Source organism: Labeo rohita, chromosome 24 (genome assembly GCF_022985175.1).
Source record: "Labeo rohita strain BAU-BD-2019 chromosome 24, IGBB_LRoh.1.0, whole genome shotgun sequence".
Classification (NCBI taxonomy): domain Eukaryota; kingdom Metazoa; phylum Chordata; class Actinopteri; order Cypriniformes; family Cyprinidae; genus Labeo; species Labeo rohita.
Window position 1 is genome coordinate 18,701,443 of NC_066892.1, and position 18,467 is coordinate 18,719,909.

Sequence of the window (18,467 nt, forward strand, 5' to 3'; positions counted from 1 at the left end):
CCCTATCCAGCATCCTCTCTTTTGTCTTTCTTCACAGCCATGGAGGGACTCGTCTAAGGAGGACCCAACATAATCATCTATTTCCAGTTATCTTCTGGTTGATTTTTATCCTTACACCTCTTCCTGGCAAGAGCCGCCCATCTCCTTGTGCGCAATGGCAGAGAAGACCGGACTTGGCGTTCCGAAACCTGGAGGCAGATCTGCGACTTCGCTTCCGCCCGAGCCTATCGAGATCATCCGGACCAAGGCCCGCTCCAGGAGGGTTCGTCTCAACGTCGGGGGCCTCAACCATGAGGTCTTATGGCGGACCTTGGACCGGCTTCCTAGAACCAGATTAGGCAAGCTCAGAGACTGTAACACCCACGAGTCTCTAATGGAGGTGTGCGACGACTACTGCCTGAATGAGAACGAGTACTTCTTTGATAGACACCCTGGTGCGTTCACGTCCATCTTGAATTTTTACAGAACTGGAAAGCTGCACATGATGGAGGAAATGTGCGCTCTGTCGTTTGGGCAAGAGCTTGATTATTGGGGCATCGATGAAATCTACCTGGAGTCGTGCTGCCAGGCTCGCTACCATCAGAAGAAAGAGCAGATGAATGAGGAGCTGAGGAGAGAGGCAGAGACTTTGAGAGAGAGGGAAGGAGAGGGGGAATTTGATAACACCTGCTGCCCAGACAAGAGGAAGAAACTTTGGGATCTTTTGGAGAAGCCAAGTTCCTCAGTTGCTGCTAAGGTAAGGTGCTGTGGCACACAACGTGACAGTCTGGGCCTCCAAGTGTGTTTGGCAGTTCGCCAATAACCATTTCATGTAACAACACAAGCCCTTCCTTATTAATGATGAGCTGCAGTTCAACTTTAATGTGTGTTCTGTTTCATTTGGCTGTTACAGAGCTCTGCTCCAAAACCTAGTGAGCTATAGGTTTATATTAATATAGCTGTAGAGTTTGATGTTAGCATGCTACTGTAAGCTAACAGCACAATACTCTTTTTGTTTTGTTTTGTTGTTCCCAAACCTAGTAGCTATTTCATTCACTACTAAGACAGCTGCCTTCAAAGACTGGAACCTCACTAGTGACCAAAACTTTATAGGCAGGTCCAAACAGGAGATTATTTTGACATTAGAATATTTGATTTTAGCATTAAGCTAACAGCACAATACTATTTTTGTTTTGTTGTTCTAGTAGCTATTTCGTTCACTACTAAAACAGTTGCCTTCTAAGATTAAACCTCACTAGTAAAACAGCTGGAGACTATTTTGACATTAGAATATTTGAAGCATGTTGCTAAGCTAACAGCAAAAACTTTTTGTTTTGTTTTTGTTGTTCCCAAACCTAGTAGACCAAAGACAGCTGTCTTTTTAAGACGAACCTCACTAGTGACCAAAGCTTCATAGGCAGGTCCGAACAGGAGACTATTTTGACATTAGAATCGCTGATGTTAGTATGTTGCTAAGCTAACAGCACAATACTTATTTTGTTTGTTTTGTTGTTCCAAAACCTAGTAGCTATTTCGTACACTACTAAGACAGCTGTCTTTTAAGATGAACCTCACTAGTGACCAAACTTCATAGGCAGGTCCGAACAGGAGACTATTTTGACATTAGAATATTTGATGTTCACATTTTGTTAAGCTAACAGCACAATACTATTTTTGTTTTGTTGTTCTAGTAGCTATTTCGTTCACTACTAAAACAGCTGCCTTCTAAGATTAAAACCTCACTATAGACCAAAACTTCATAGGCAGGTCCGAACAGGAGACTATTTTGACATTAGAATATTTGATGTTAGCATGTTGCTAAGTTAATGGCAAAATATTCTTTTTGTTTTGTTTTTATTGTTCCCAAACCTAGTAGCTATTTCGTTCACTACTCAGACAGCTGTCTTTTAAGACGAACCTCACTAGTGACCAAACTAGTGACCAAACTTCAGTTAAGGCAAATATTCTGTTCCCAAACAGGAGACTATTTTGACATTAGAATCGCTGATGTTAGTATGTTGCTAAGCTAACAGCACAATACTTATTTTGTTTTGTTGTTCCAAAACCTAGTAGCTATTTCGTACACTACTAAGACAGCTGTCTTTTAAGACAAACCTCACTAGTGACCAAACTTCATAGGCAGGTCCGAACAGGAGACTATTTTGACATTAGAATATTTGATGTTCACATTTTGTTAAGCTAACAGCACAATACTATTTTTGTTTTGTTGTTGTAGTGGCTATTTCGTTCACTACTAAAACAGCTGCCTTCTAAGATTAAAACCTCACTAGTGACCAAAACTTCATAGGCAGGTCCAAACAGGAGACTATTTTGACATTAGAATCTTTGATGTTAGCATGTTGCTAAGCTAAACGCACAGTAAAGGAGCGAAATCCAGTCATAGGATCAATGCAATTAGGAATTTCACATAAGGGCAGAAGATTTCCTTACAGATTTTACAATGGGATTCACGCTGAACAACAGAAAACTGCTTGGTTTGAAAGTGAATTCAGCATGAGGTGTGTTTTATATATCGCTACGCTAATTACAATCACGATAGACCATTTCACCCATGATATTTCACTATGTGATTGCACATTAATAAGCATATAAATATGGCTCACAAAAAATTATTTGGTATTATCAGTCTTGTCGTCTTCCAAACAATGTCTATACCTAAATACACTTTGATAAAATGATTTATGAGCTGTCAGGACAGATTTTGTATTGTTTTTAAATAATACGTTTGTATACACACATTATATGTATTTTTCTAATTTTGTCTCTCATCTTGGATATTGGAAATTCAGTGCAGTGTATTCTGGGATTGCCTTCTTCAAGCAATGCTTTTGGTTAAAATTGTGCAACAGTAGCATCTCACTAAGTTTTGGAACAGAGCATTTGTGTATGAATATTATTATTATTATATTGTTCCGGCGGTAACAGAAAGATCCAAATAAATCATATTTATGCCTACTGGAAAAACGCTGTGCAAACATGTTGTTGGCAAATTGGGTGTAATGCTAATTTCAAAAGCAAGGAAGGAACTTTTTTGTACAGTGGATGCAAAAATGCGATAAGTTTTGATGCTGCGTAGGTTTTCGTCTGTGGTGGAAGAGCTTGTTTTGCCGTTACGGATCACAGACAGTTGGCACCAGTTGGCAGTTAGCTGTCGTATGCAATGTGTGCAAAGGCAGCTCTGCTTGTTGAGTCACAGTGACCATGTATGCCAGATTAAAACTTATGAATATATCATGCATAAAATCATGCATTTTTGAATGCTATTGTTTGTGTATGTAAGAAAGCCATGTTCCTATCATCTCACACAATGCTATATCTATCCAATTACATTCATTTGATCATTCATTGTACTTGCTCACAATGCAGAGAGAACCGATGCTTGTATGTCCCGTGAAGCATCTTATGTGTGCCTGTATCTATGGGTGTACAGTGCACACTAAGTCATCCATTGGCTGGGGGGAACACAGATGAAATTCAATCACTGATCATTTACGAGGAGTATCCAGCATAGAGCTCAGCTCAGATGAGGATTGTATTTCACGTCTGAGACAGCGTATCATAAAAACATCCCCTTAAAGTATGACACAAGTACACGGATGTGAGACATAATGAAAATATATACAGTTCTTAGCATAGTCGTTTTGGACATCCTGCAGCGTTTGTTGTTTTTATCACAAATGCAGTGTCATCCGTTTTGTTGGACATTTCCTCCACCTATATGGGAATCATGGCTGATTCGATTTCAGCCTGCCTCCACCCATTTAATTTATGATACAGGCTCATGCTGGAAAGAGCAGGAAGATTGTGGTAATATAGAAGGCATCGGCTGTTTCCTGCACTGGGTGTGGATTATAAGAGCTCTGACACTCACTGTGGTCTGGGAACACTGTGGTAATGCCTTGATTTTACCTCACAGGCAAGTGAGGGAGAGTCATTTGTGTTTGTCAGTGCTCTGTTAAGGCTTTCTAAACAGCATGCAAAGGCACAAAGAGAGAAAATTACATGCTTGGAGTGTATAGAGTGCGCGTGTGTGTTCCCAAATGTACGAACAACAGCTTGCTCATAGATCTTTGCCTTAGAGCCTCATGCAGTTTGAATGAGGGAAGCCTCTTTATATTCACAGGAAATCCCTCATATCAAAATATGTGCATGGTGTGGAGAAACTAATTTAAAGCTGGAGCGTGACGTCTTTGAGTCACCAAACAGAATAACTGTGGCAAATGTAGGGAAAGTTTAATTAGTTTTGAAAATTTTATTATCAGTCTTACTAGTTTTTATTTTGGTTCATTTAGTTAAGTTTCTTGTCATGAATGTAGGTTGTATATTTTTATTCTGTTTAGTTCATTTAGTTTACTTTTAGCATTTTAGAGCTGTCAAAACTATTGCTCTAACTAGAAATGTTACATTTATCTAGTGATTAATAGGGGTTGACCGATTATCGACCTGTCCGATATTAAGCATTTTTATATATATATTGGTTTTGGTCATTTTCAAAACTGATTTGCAGATAAAATAATTTAAAAGCATTTAAAGAAAGTTTTTGTCAGAGCCCTTGCTATTCTTAATCTTGACATTAATTTTAATTTTTACACTGGACATACAGTATATATCGGTTCAAAATATCGGTTATCGGTCTAATTGATCTGTAATAATTGGTATCAGCAAGTTTACATCCCGCTTTCAGAATCTGCAAAAAAATTTATTTTACCAAAATAAGAGGGTTCATGCAAAATGCATGTTATTATTTATTTAGTACTGACCTGAATAAGATATTTCACATAAAAGATGTTTACATATAGTCCACAAGAGAAAATAATAGTTGAATTTATACAAAAGCCCCCCGTTCAAAAGTTTACATCCCCTTGATTCTTAATACTGTGTTGTTACCTGAATGATACACAGCTGTGTGTGTTCTGAACAGTTAAACTGCCTGCTGTTCTTCAGAAAAATCCTTCAGGTCCCACAAATTCTCTGGTTTTTCAGCATTTTTGTGTATTTGAACCCTTTCCAACAGTGACTGTTTGATTTTGAGATCCATCCTTTTACACTGAGGACAACTGAGGGACACATACACAACTATTATAGAAGGCTCAAACGCTCATACATGCTCCAGAAGGAAAAATCATGCACTAAGAGACAGGGGGTGAAAACTTTTTGAATTTGAAGATCAGGGTAAATTTAACTCTTTTTGTCCTCTGGGAAACATGTAACTATCTTATGTAGCCTCTGAATGCCAGTGCTAAATGAAAAAAAAATATGATAGTTAGGCAAAATAAGAAAAATGTACATATCTCCATTCTGTTCAAAAGTTTTCACCCCCTGGCTCTTAATGCATCATTTTTTTCCCTCTGGAGCATCAGTGAGCGTTTAAACCTTCTGTAAGGCTTAAAATTAGTTTTTAAACCACAATGCTTAAAAACACATGCAAACGATATGTTTTCATGACCATGTAGCACAGCAATGTCCCCGCGATAGAGACAATAGTTGAAAATCTTTACCGGTTGACCTATTTCTACCAGTTAATCATGTCTGCTGGTATATCGCCCACCCCAATGGGACCCAAGAATGCTAAAAAAAGTGGACGGGCACTGTCACACTCCATAATTCGGTCAAACAGGTTCCCTATCTGCCATTGGTTAGACAAACAAACAGTCCCGCCTCCAAACTGATCAAATCGATATTGGCCACACCCCTTGTCTGCCACTGGTCGGACAAACATAAAGGAGAAACATAAGAAGATATTTTGAGGCAACTTGCTTATTTTGGGCTCGTCTTGTCAAACCAAATTACTTTTTTTTTCTAGACAGAATTGATTTTTAACATAGAAAGCTGAGCTTTATGCTACAGAACATTTACAAAGTGAGAGAAAGAGTAGAATAAAAATGTTCTTAGGAAATGATCCGATCTTCCCTGGTCAGTAAAGTACCATTACGTGCTCAAATCGCCCTCCCACCGCTGCGACACTGCTCGCACACATGCAGAGATCTCATTACATCTCCTCAGAGGAATCTTCACTAATGTGTCCAAACATTACAACACCCAGCAATCATTTACCATGCTTCCTTTGCAGTGCACACAGGTTAAAAATGGAAAAAGAGATGATTGACACATTGTTTGGGGGGGCATTTAAAAGGCAGAGTTGCATGAGTGCAGTACAGCATGTTTTTTGTGAGACTGACTGGATTGAGTGCAAAAAAAAACTGTGGTAATCTAAATGAAACCCCAGCATGCATCACCTCCCGAATCAGTCCTCTTCAAACATTCGCCATGAATAATAAATGTAATGGTCAGTTCACACACAAGCACAGATTCACATTCACACAAACACGCACACGTACGCTCATGTAATGTTGTGGTCCTGACTTACAGAGGTAACATTCACAGAGGAGAAAGAATCATTTGGGAGAGTTGCACCTTGACGCTATACGCCTATAAATAGGCAGCCGGCTAATGCAACAGTAGCCTTAGGTGAGGGTACAACATTTTCCCTCGCCATGGGGATTGTACCAAAGGACGAAAGATATAGGAAGTCCTTCACAGGACAAACCGAGAAGGACTGGTAAAAACACAACAAGATGCATTAATCCGAATTAAAGTCGTTCATCTTCATTATAAAGCTCTCATTTAAAATTAAATATAGAATTTAGATGACGCTGGACTGCATTAATAAATCAAGGTTGAGATGACGGAAATGCACTTTCATGGACAGTAGCGGAGTGCTTGTGTGGCTTTATATACAGTAGGTCATGCATCATACATTAAAACCATATGTATATTTCCTCCAGGAACTGAACCACATGTCTTCCATTTGATAAAATAGTAAATAAAACAAAGTAACTGTAAATACAGCATCCTAAGAAATGGAAGGCCACACTCCTACCAGATGCATTGCTTCAGGTGCAGTTAGTAAGTGTGACACTGAATAATTTCACTTGCCATATATTGTCTTTTGTGGTAGTTCTTGCCAGTCTTATTTTAAACATGTCATATATATTCAATATATTCCAATTTGATTGCCATTCATAGGCATTTATTTATTTATTTAGACACTGATACATACCATATCAACATATGTGTAACGAGGGGAACGGGACGAGAGACGAGCGGATCCATATGCATACTTTTATTGATAATTCCAGACAAAGACATGGAAAAACGGGATAGGCCAGGCAAGAGAACTAAACACTGGGAAACAACGAAAACACAATCCAATACTCGGCCGTGAGTGACAGGAAGACCGAGGTATTTATACTGTCTCTGATAGGTCACAGGAGTCGACGCAATAGGCGCAATGGGTGATGGGAGTAGTAGTCCGGGGTGCACAGCAACAGTCTGTGAGAAGTGACAGGGTGAGAGCGACATCTGGCGGTGAGCGGACCACAGGACACGACCAGATTCGTAACATAGCCCCCCCAAAGAGCGGCTTCCAGACGCTCCAAACAAACCATAGTCCAGGGGAGCGGTGGGCGGGGGTTAGACAGAGCAAGGGCCGGAGGGCCAGGTCCCTGCGGAGGACCCGGTGATTGAGACAGGACCGGCAGAGCAGGAACCTTCCAGGGCGGAGCCGGAGGAGCCCACCAGGGCGGAGCCGGAGGCGGAGCAAGAGGTGGAGCAGCCTTCCGGGCGGAACAGGAATCCGTGTCACGGTCTGGGACCTGGGGAAAGCAGGGACAGAGGAGGCAGACAGAATAGAGGGTGAAGGCGCAGCAGCCCTCCAGGACGGAACGGAAGGCGGAACAGGAGGCGCAGCGGCCCTCCGGGCGGAACAGGAGGCGCAGCAGCCTTCCGGGCGGAACAGGAGGCAGAGCAGGAACCTGCGTCATAGACTGGGACCTGGGGAGAACAGTGACAGAGGAGGCAGACAGAATGAGGGGAGAAGCAGAGAGTTTGTAGGGGGGCGCCACCTCCAAGGGAGGATCCACAGCCACGGCTGACACCTCAGGAGGCATTGGCGCGGCTTCTCCAACTGACGGGACCTCTGGAGCAGACTTGGGACCAGACGGGACCTCTGGAGCAGGCTTGAGACCAGACGGGACCTCTGAAGCAGGCTTGTGATCAGACGGGAGCCCTGGCGCAGGCTTGTGATCAGACGGGAGCCCTGGCGCAGGCTTGTGATCAGACGGGAGCTCTGGCGCAGGCTTGTGATCAGACGAGAGCTCTGGCGCAGCCCTGTGATCAGACGGGAGCCCTGGCGCAGGCTTGTGATCAGGCGTGACCTCAGAGGCTGACTTGAGAACGGGCGTGATCTCTGGAGCTGATTCGGGAACAGGCGTGAGCTTAGGAGTTGGCTTGGGATCAGACGCGGTGTTGGCAGGCGCTGACTGGGTTGACGTGGCGTTGGCAGGCGCTGGCTGGGCTGAAGTGGCGTTAGCAGGCGCTGGCTGGGCTGACGTGGCATTAGCAGGCGCTGGCTGGGCTGACGGGGCGATAGCGGTCATCTTTGCGACAGGCTCTGGCGTGGCGGCCATCTTTGCGACAGGCTCTGGCATGGCGGCCATCTTTGCGACAGGCTCGGGCGTTGCGGCAGCCATCTTGCGTGCAGACTCGGGCGTGGCGGCCGCCATCTTGCGTGCAGACTCGGGCGTGGCGGCAGCCATCTTGCGTGCAGACTCGGGCGTGGCGGCAGCCATCTTGCGTGCAGACTCGGGCATGGCGGCAGCCATCTTGCGTGCAGACTCGGGCGTGGCGGCAGCCATCTTGCGTGCAGACTCGAGCGTGGCGGCAGCCATCTTGCGTGCAGACTCGAGCGTGGCGGCAGCCATCTTGTGCAGTGGCTCAAGAAAGATGGCTGTAATTTGACTTGACACAGGAACAACAGTTTTGGCTTGATTTGACACAGGAAACACAGTTTTAACTTGACTTGACTTAGAAACTTGACTTAACTCTGGAAACACAGCTCCAACTTGACTTGACTTAGAAACTTGACTTAACTCAGGAAACGCAGCTGCAACTTGACTTGACTTAGAAACTTGACTTAACTCAGGAAACACAGCTGCACCTTCATATGGCTCAGGTATAGCAGCTGTGACGTGACGGGACTCCGTTCTCGCCGCCATTTTGCGAATGAGCTCCACGTTCGCCGCCATTTCGAGAAGCCGTTCCAACGCGGCCACCCCTGCTTGAGCGTGCTCCAGCAGGGCCGCCGTGTCGTGAGCAGGCCAGGCGGCCGGCGTGTTCGTGGCGTCGCGCTCCGGCGCGGCCGCCATTTTGCGAGCCGGCTCCACAGTAGCCGCCATTATATGAGCGCGCTCCGACGCGCCCGCCACTCCGCGAGCGGGTTGCGCGACCGGCATCACTGGGGTATCGCGTTCCTCATTAGCGACACCCACCGTGAAAGACGAGCCCACAGTCAAATAAGTATACTCCATACCAGGATGATGTCCGTGGAAAAAGTTGCTGGATCCTTGTGTGGCCGAGTATTCTGTAACGAGGGGAACGGGACGAGAGACGAGCGGATCCATATGCATACTTTTATTGATAATTCCAGACAAAGACATGGAAAAACGGGATAGGCCAGGCAAGAGAACTAAACACTGGGAAACAACGAAAACACAATCCAATACTCGGCCGTGAGTGACAGGAAGACCGAGGTATTTATACTGTCTCTGATAGGTCACAGGAGTCGACGCAATAGGCGCAATGGGTGATGGGAGTAGTAGTCCGGGGTGCACAGCAACAGTCTGTGAGAAGTGACAGGGTGAGAGCGACATCTGGCGGTGAGCGGACCACAGGACACGACCAGATTCGTAACAATATGGAGCACTTTAAAACATTAAATTAAATTTAAATTGCATTGAAATTAATGTAATTTCTTATAAATACAGTGTGACACTGAACCACAAAACCAGTCATAAGTAGCACAGGTATATTTGTAGCAGTAACCAACAATTATGGGTCTAAATTATCGATTTTTCTTTTATGCCAAAAATCATTAGGATATTAGGTAGATAATGTTCCATGAAGATATTCTGTAAATTTCCCACCGTAAATATATCAAAATTTACTTTTTGATCAATAATATGCATTGCTAAGAACTTCATTTGGACAACTTTATAGACATTTTTTGTAGTATTTTGTTTTTTTGTTTTTTTGCACCCTCAGATTCCAGATTTTTAAATAGTTACATCTCGGCCAAATATAACCAACTATGCATAAATGTAAAGCTTATTTCAGCTTTCATATGCCTTATGACTGGTTTTGTAGTCCAGGAACACATATATGCATTTCATGAAGTTTATATTTTGCAAAAGGGGGGAAAATTGAAATGAAAACCAGTAAATGTAAAATTCTAAAAATACTGAAACGCTGAAATCAATGCTTTTTTAAATGTTGTGCATGAATTTAGGCATCACAAAATAATAATATACAATATAAAAAATAACATTCATTTTGGTAATCTACCTGTAAAAGCAGAAACAATTAAATATCCATTTATCAGCCAATACCATTAAGTTAAAACACAGATAACCAATATTGTACCTAAATTCTACAAACATAAACAGATGATTTTCAGTTGTCTTTTTCAGAAGTGCTCCCTACATTGATATTATATTGGTGTAATAAAACATGCACTACAACTACACTTCACACACTTCACCACTTGATAATATGAATAGCAATTAAATCACGTTGCATAATCAGGCCCGAAACTGCCTTGATTTTTCAAAACAAATAGAAATGCATAGTGAGGCCCTGAAGCTCACTCAGTATTTGGTTGGTTCATAATATGTGATTTATTTATAGTCTCATATGTCTCACATACACCGCAGTGCCAGTGTATCTTTGTTATTGCAGAGTAACAGCTGTGCCCTGTAGGTTTAAGTGACTGTCGCAGAATTGTAGAACTCACTCAAACTTAAGTTAATAAACTTACTAGTATTCATGCAAGGAGTGTCATTTTTACATGTTCGGCTAATGTACCTCTCGCGTTGTATTTATGCCTACGTTTCAAACAGAATTATGAGGGGAAAATATGGTACAAATCACCTTGCTGGAGCACTCACAGGTTGATTTAAATGAACTGGTTTGATTTAAAAGAGGAGACTTATCTCAGTTAATGTCAGGTCTGAGAAGCAACAGTATATTTGTTAGCGCCTCAGATTTAGAGGAAGTATTGTAATGATGGAGTGTGAATAGATTTAGTTATGTGGGAATAAATGTAATTTTTGATTCTAAAAGATTTGTGTGTGTGTGTGTGCGCGCGCATTTTCTATAGTGTTTTCTATAAACACTAGTGTTATTCTATATTACATTTTTTTAGAACAATATTTACATTTTGTACAAGTTAATGTGTTAAATGAGAATTTAAATAGTGACAATTCTGATGGCTTTCTAGTGTTATTGCCTGTGATGTTTAATGGCGTGTTTAATTAGTGTAAATTAATGTAAATTGAAACCTTCACAATACATTTTGTATTTAAAAACTAAAGCTAAAATTAGATTTTGGCAACTTGTATTTTATTTTAGTTGGTTTTGGGAATCATGTAAATGTATTTTAGTTCACTTTCAGTTTCACTTTTTTTTTTTAAATGTACGTTTTAGTATTACCGTGTTTTTAGTGTGTTAAATAATAATTTAAATAGCAACATTAAATTTCCCATGGATGTTTAGGGTTGATAATTGCCATTTTCTCATTTAATAAATTTGAAACCTGTACAATAAAACCAAAACTAAAATCATGATTAATTTTTTTGGCCACTTTTATTTTATTTTGGTTGGTTTTGGAGTTGTGAAAATGTATTTAAGTTCACTTTCAGTTCTTTTTTTAAATTTATGTTTTAGTATTTTTGTTTTTAATGTCAAATAATAACTTAAATAGCAACATTACATTTTTCAGGGCTGTTAATTGGCATTTTCTTATTTATTTATTTTTTTTCTTCATGCAGAAAACTAAAACTAACTTTTTTATTTTATTTTATTTTATTATTATTATTATTATTATTATTTCACTTTCTGTTTTTCTTTTTCTTTTCGTTAGTTTTCATTTCAGTTTTAGTATTTTTGTTTTTAATTTGTTACATAATAATTTAAATAGCAACATTAAATTTCTCAGGAATTTCTAGCATTGTTAATTAACATTTTCTTATTTTTATATATATATATATATATATATATATATATTATTTTTTAGATATATATTATTATTATTATTTTTTTTTTTTTTTTTTTTACAAAATTTGAAACCTGTACAAAAAACAAAAACTAAAATCATAATAAATTTGTGGACAGACAAATTATTTTATTTTATTTTATTTTATTTTATTTTATTTTATTTTTTTTTATTTTATCATTTTATTTTATTTGAATTTGAAACCTAACTAAAAACTAAAATCATGATACATTTGTGGACAATTTTGTTTTATTTTATTTAGGTTGGTTTTGGAGTCATTCAAAAATATATATATATATATATATATATATATATATATATTTATATATATATTTATATATATATATATATATATATATATAAGTTCTTTTTTTTAATTGTTTTATTTTTATTTTTTTCTGTTTTTACAGTGTTAAATAATAATTTAAATAGCAACAGTAAATTTCTCATGGATTTCTAGGGTTGTTAATTGACATTTTCTTCTTTAATAAATATGGTTTACGAAATTTAAAACCTGTACAAAAAACTAAAGTTAAAATCGTAATAAATTTGTGGCCACTTAATTTTTTTTTTTGGTTTTGAGATCATTAAAATGGTTATTATAAGTTCTAAAATGTATTTATTTGTAAATAATAATTTAAATAGCAACATCCAGGGCTTTCTAGTGGCGTTTATTAGGATACTTTTATTTTCTGGACTTTTTTAGTATCATTTATTTAGTTCACTTATTTAGTAACTTATTTTAGCTTTCATAACCAATTATAACACATGTCTGTTCAACACACATCTTTTGTTTGTGTGTGTAAACAGGCGACTGTGATCTGTTCCCAGGAAAGTCTCAGTCGGAAGTCGATGTGATTCTTCACTATTATCAGTGGTGAAAAGAAGCAGCTGGTGGATCTAGCGTTTATTACTCACCTTTCATCCGTGCAAATTGTGTTTTGTTCTAAAAAAAGCCAAACTTTTTCAGTACATGGCTCTTTGGTAATGCTTCGTGCTGCTTTTGTGAAAGCTTTGAGGTACAGTAGTTTTTGCTTTCTGTCAAAGTCATTACTTTTCTAAACACAGACTTCCGGTGTCATTTACCACTTTGCTTGTGTGCTCTGCGACCGTGTACGTCCCATCAGATGTTCAAAGAGCATTATCATGACACCAAATTGACTTTCAACACCATGCAGTCCTTAAATTAGAGGACCCCTCTGGTCCAGCTGTCATTTACAGAGCAAAGGCACCCTCGTCTACACTGCGCTAGTGTAGTTACATAATACTTTCCAGAGAGACCTAATCAGCATAGGCTAACATTTAGGTGCCACGTCCTAAATCCTCTTTACGCATTCATAATCAGATAAGAACTCTTTGGATTATGGGTAACAACGGTTCCTCCGGCTTTGTATGGGTTGCAGAGCATCACGATTGAAGGGGATGTTCCAGACTGTGCCCTTTGTTTAAAATTTGATCAAAAAGCTTAGATTTTAAAATGCTCTCCGTAATGCTTGGGCTTGTACATTAACATTCAACTTATGAATATACAGTAATCCAATTTATGTGATGCTCACATATCTATACAATTCGATTATAGTCATAAAACATTTATTTTGTATTTATTTACTCATCCTCATGATATTTGAAACCCCTGTGACATTTTGTCTTCTGAAGAACATAAAAGAAAATGTTTAGCAGAATGTACAAGCTGCCCTTTTTTCATTCAATGGAAGTAAATGGTGACCACATTCATTTTAGTGAACAATGAATAATCAATATGTCTTCAGAAGACTTGATATGTAGTGCACAAGTTAAATAGACTACTATTATGATGTTTTTAAGGTACTTTTTGTCCATTTTGGAGCTTGAAAGCTCTAGTCCCCATTCATTTCCATTGTATGAAAAAGTGCAGCATTCTTTAAAACTCCTTGTTTTGTGTTCCATAGAAGAAAAAAAGCTGTTCTATTAACTAGTTGCATGCATATTATTAGCATACTAGCTTTTTATAGTACTTGATGGACACAATGCATTGCCATTTTTAAGTTTCCTTAATCCTAACTACCTTACTAACTATTAGTAAGCAGCAAATTCGTTTTTTGAGATACATGAGACACAAAAAGCCATGTGGGATTGAAACTCTACGTGAGGGTGAAAAAAAATCTGACCTTTACACAGGGTTCGCACAGATACTGTAAAATGAAATTCCAGGACATTTAAGGACTTTTCAAGCATTACTTTTTTGATTTTCTTCAAACAAGGATCTCACTTATCGAACAATGTCTTTTATTTCAAATTCTAAAAAAGAGAAATAGAAAGATTCGCTCCGAAATTCTGATCTGAAAGTAATGGTTCGCGAACTCATACTGAAGTTCTGATCTGAATCAAATGACTGGCAATCTGCGCTCCGAGTCCTGATCTGAAATTCTAAACTTCGGAGTGAGTCCGCAAATATTATGTTAATTATTTGATTGATCATTGCGAATCATTTGATTTAGATCGGTATGTCAGAACACGGATTGTGAATCATTTGATTCAGATTGGGACTTTGGTGTGGACTTGCGAATCAGCGATTTCACGAATCTTTTTTTCATAAACAGTAGAAACTTGCGTATCACAGATATTTTGATTTAGATCAGGACTTCAAATCACATATCGTGAATGATTTGATTTGAATCATTCAGTTCGCAAAATTATTTACAAACCCGATCTGATCTAAATCTAATGAATTGTAATGTGCGCTCTGAAGTCCCGATCTGAATCAAATGATTTGCGATACGCAAAGTTCTGATTTAAATCAAATGATTCACGATACATGATCTGAAGTCCCGATCTGAAACACGTGATTTGTGATATGGAACCCGGTTGGAACGTGGCAAAACAATGAATAATTTTGCGACGCAATGGTTTATTCTGAGTTCCGAAAAGCTCAGTTTCACCCATCACTATGTGCTTTTTAAAATCGTTAGAAGTGATGGTTAAATTCAGAAACGAATGACTTAATTTGATCTGGTTTTTGTTAGTGAACTGCTTGAAATGAATGATCAAAGTCACAAGTATGAATGAATTGGAGCGTTTCCACCATAAGTGAATCAATCTGTTCCTCTTTTTTGCATCTTCAGCCATGTTTACATGACACTGTCAGAAGACCTGATCTGAATCAAATGATTTGTGATACGTAAAGTTCTGATCTAAATCAAATGATTTGTGATCGTGATACACAGTTTTAATCTGAAACAAATGATCTGTGATATGCAACCCGGTTGGAGCTCGAGGAAACAGTGAATCATTTTTTAAATCATTACAAATGATGGTTAAATTTGAAAACAAATGGCTCTTTTAATTTGATCTGGTTTTTGCTAGTGAATCGCTTGAAATGAATGATCAAATTCACGAGTATGAATAAATTGGAGCGTTTCCAGCGAAAGTGAATCAATCTGTTCCTCTTATTCACGTCTTCAGCCATGTTTACACGAGACTGTCAGTACTACTACTTGCTTAGCTCGATTGTTTTCTGACATTAACTGAAATAACCAAAAAGGCATGATGTTTTTTGAATTGCGTGAATTTTGCATCATTTGTTTCAGATCAGGATTTCGGAATGATTTCGCGAATCTTTTTGTTAGATTTTTTTTTTCTTAAACAGTAGAAAAGATCGAAACTTGCGTATCACAGATATTTTGATTTAGATCAGGACTTCAGATCACATATCGTGAATCATTTGATTTGAATCATTCGATGCGCAAAATGATTCACAAACCCGATCCGATCTAAATCAAATGAAATGCAATACACGCTCTGAAGTCCCGAATCAAATGATTAGCGTTACGCAACGTTTTGATCTAAATCAAATGATTTGCAATACACAATTTGAATTTGAAACAAATGATTTGTGATATGCAACCCGGTTGGAACCCGGCGAAACAGTGAGGCATTGGTTTAACAATGGTTTAACTGATTCTGAGTTTCGAAAAACTCAGTTTCACCCATCACTACATGCTTTTTAAAATTGTTAGAAGCGATGGTTAAATTAAAAAATGAATGGCTTGTTTAATTTGATCTGGTTTTTGCTAGTGAATTGCTTGAAATGAACGATCAAAGTCACAAGTATGAATGAATTAGAGCATTTCCAGCATAAGTGAATTAATCTGTTCTTCTTTTCACATCTTCAGCCATGTTTACATGACACTGTCAGTACTACTACTTGCTTAGCTTGATTTGTTTTGTGACATAACTGAAATAAGCAAAAAAATTATGTTTTTTGAATTGCGTGAAAAGATATATGCTTATTGACAAAATGAAACATTTATTTACACTGTCTTTTAATAATTTAAAAACTGTTCAAGTACCTCTTCAGGACTTTTGCTAAGGGTTTTCCAGCCCTTAAATTTCAAAAAGTCAAATTCAAGTACTTCAAGCAGTTTATGCACCTTGTATGAACCCTGTTTACATTTTTAACATTTTTATTTTTGGGTGAACTACTACTTTAAATACTGAAGCAAAACTCATAAATCTTTTTAAACAAATGTAGTAACTTTGTGGACTAACCACCTGCATCTAAAAAAAAAAATCTGAATGGCAGATTGTACAACCATTTGGCCATTTTTTCCTTTTGTAAAATAAAGCCAGCACAGAAAAAATTGCTACAGTTCTAGGTCAGAGAACAAGTGATGGAAATGACAGAGTAATTATAAAATGGTAGCGGGATAATGCTAACCACAACAGAGAGCAATAGCATCAGACACAAACAAATCAGTGTAAATGACATGGGGATATGATTCTGGAGGCTTAGATTATCTCAGGAGCTTAAGGCATCTGAAGTGATCCCATTTGGCTTGTACAGGACAGGTATTTAAGGACGCAGCAGTGAACATAAGGTCAAAAAATGTATTTTATCCGAGGAGTTTGGAGAAAGAGAGGAAATATCACCAAAAGCTAGGACTTGCCTCTTCCTATTGACTTCATTTATTGATCTGCACCAATGAAATCCTTGGCATTTCTGATTTGCAGTTTTAATTATTTCACACATAACCCAGAAATCAATGGCCCCGGTAATTACAAAAGCATGGAAGTGTAAAAAACAAGAAACAAGACTTTTCACACCAATCTCAAGACAAATATGCTTCACGCTTAGTGCTTTGTTTTAATGGCCCGGCAAAAGAGCTTGCTGGCGGGAGACTTTAGAAACGTTGGCCAGGGGTCATAACATTCCCATGAGATATCGTTGCATTGCATAGCATGGCTTCACTTTATGTGCTGCTGTGGATGAAGACAACAAAGAGACAAGGATGTGGTGAAACAACAGCTTTTATGTTTAATGTTGATGAAAGTCTGCCAGTAATTTGATGATTTGCCTGCCAAAAATAACTGTGGAGAAATATATAATTAAGCAAATATGTGTAGAACTCACATCTGTAAAAGCGCAGATCAAAGTCACCTCCAAAAGGGAGAAAAACTTTTAATTAATGAAAAAAAAGATGACAAAAAAATCTAGATTTGCGTTTTGAAGTATTTGAAATGGAGAAGCACTGAATAAAGATGTCTGGCTCTTCTAAATGAGGTGATGGTCTAATAGCTCTTTCGAAGCCCTAAAGAGACATGGTTTTGAATTCACTGAATTCCTCAGTGGAGAAGTTTGATCTCTGGTAAAAGTCTTGCCATGCATTAAAAAGCAGTGCTTTAAAAGTCCTTTAAAATAAAAAAGATATTGTGTTTGACAGCCCTTTTAAAAAATGTTCAGAGTTGCTGTGAAAGAATACTTTGACCTGACATTCTCCACAACTCTTAACATCCTCACCTTTGAGACACTCAGGTTAAGTTCACAGCACAGTATGCTTGTCAATCCATAGAATGTCAAATGTGGTTATATTCATGCATATTTTGGTTATAAACAGGGATTTTCATACATTTAGTCCTGGTTCTAGCATTAGGGAATTTTTCAGACTCTCTGCAACTTGCGTCGAATTAACAGTAGGTGGCGACAAGTAGTGGTCTTTATAAGTAATGAATGTCACTGGCTGCATCTGAAATTGTATACTCTACTGCTTTTGAACAAGTGATTACTTAGCGACTGTTAAAAAGCATGTTATGTATTGTATGAATGTGTGTAGTATGAATGTAATCCGGATGTATGGTAGAGCTGTACGATTAATCGTTAAAAGATCACAATCTTAATTCAAACACCCATGAAATTTTTTTTCTGAATTACAATGATTTGTCTGTGTCTTTAATAAAGTCATATCGGAATATTCAAATCTGTGTTCATGTTGCCGCTGACACAGAATGAGCAGTTATAATGTTTAGGTATGAAAAAGCTTCTTTTCAACCATTTATAGTTCTAATATAAACACTGATCTCCATTGTTGCGATCAAAATAGAG

The 18,467-nt window shown here is 38.4% G+C and overlaps 1 protein-coding gene across 1 annotated transcript in view; it reads left to right on the forward strand.

Annotated features, from left to right (window-relative positions):
• Positions 1-18,467, forward strand: part of kcnb2b (potassium voltage-gated channel subfamily B member 2b) — a 137,696-nt gene that overhangs the window by 2,241 nt on the left and 116,988 nt on the right. Inside the window, exon 2 of the mRNA XM_051098719.1 lies at positions 38-736. Within this exon, the coding sequence (XP_050954676.1) occupies positions 155-736 (582 nt within the window). The 5' untranslated portion in view covers positions 38-154. The remainder of the gene's footprint in view (positions 1-37; positions 737-18,467) is intronic.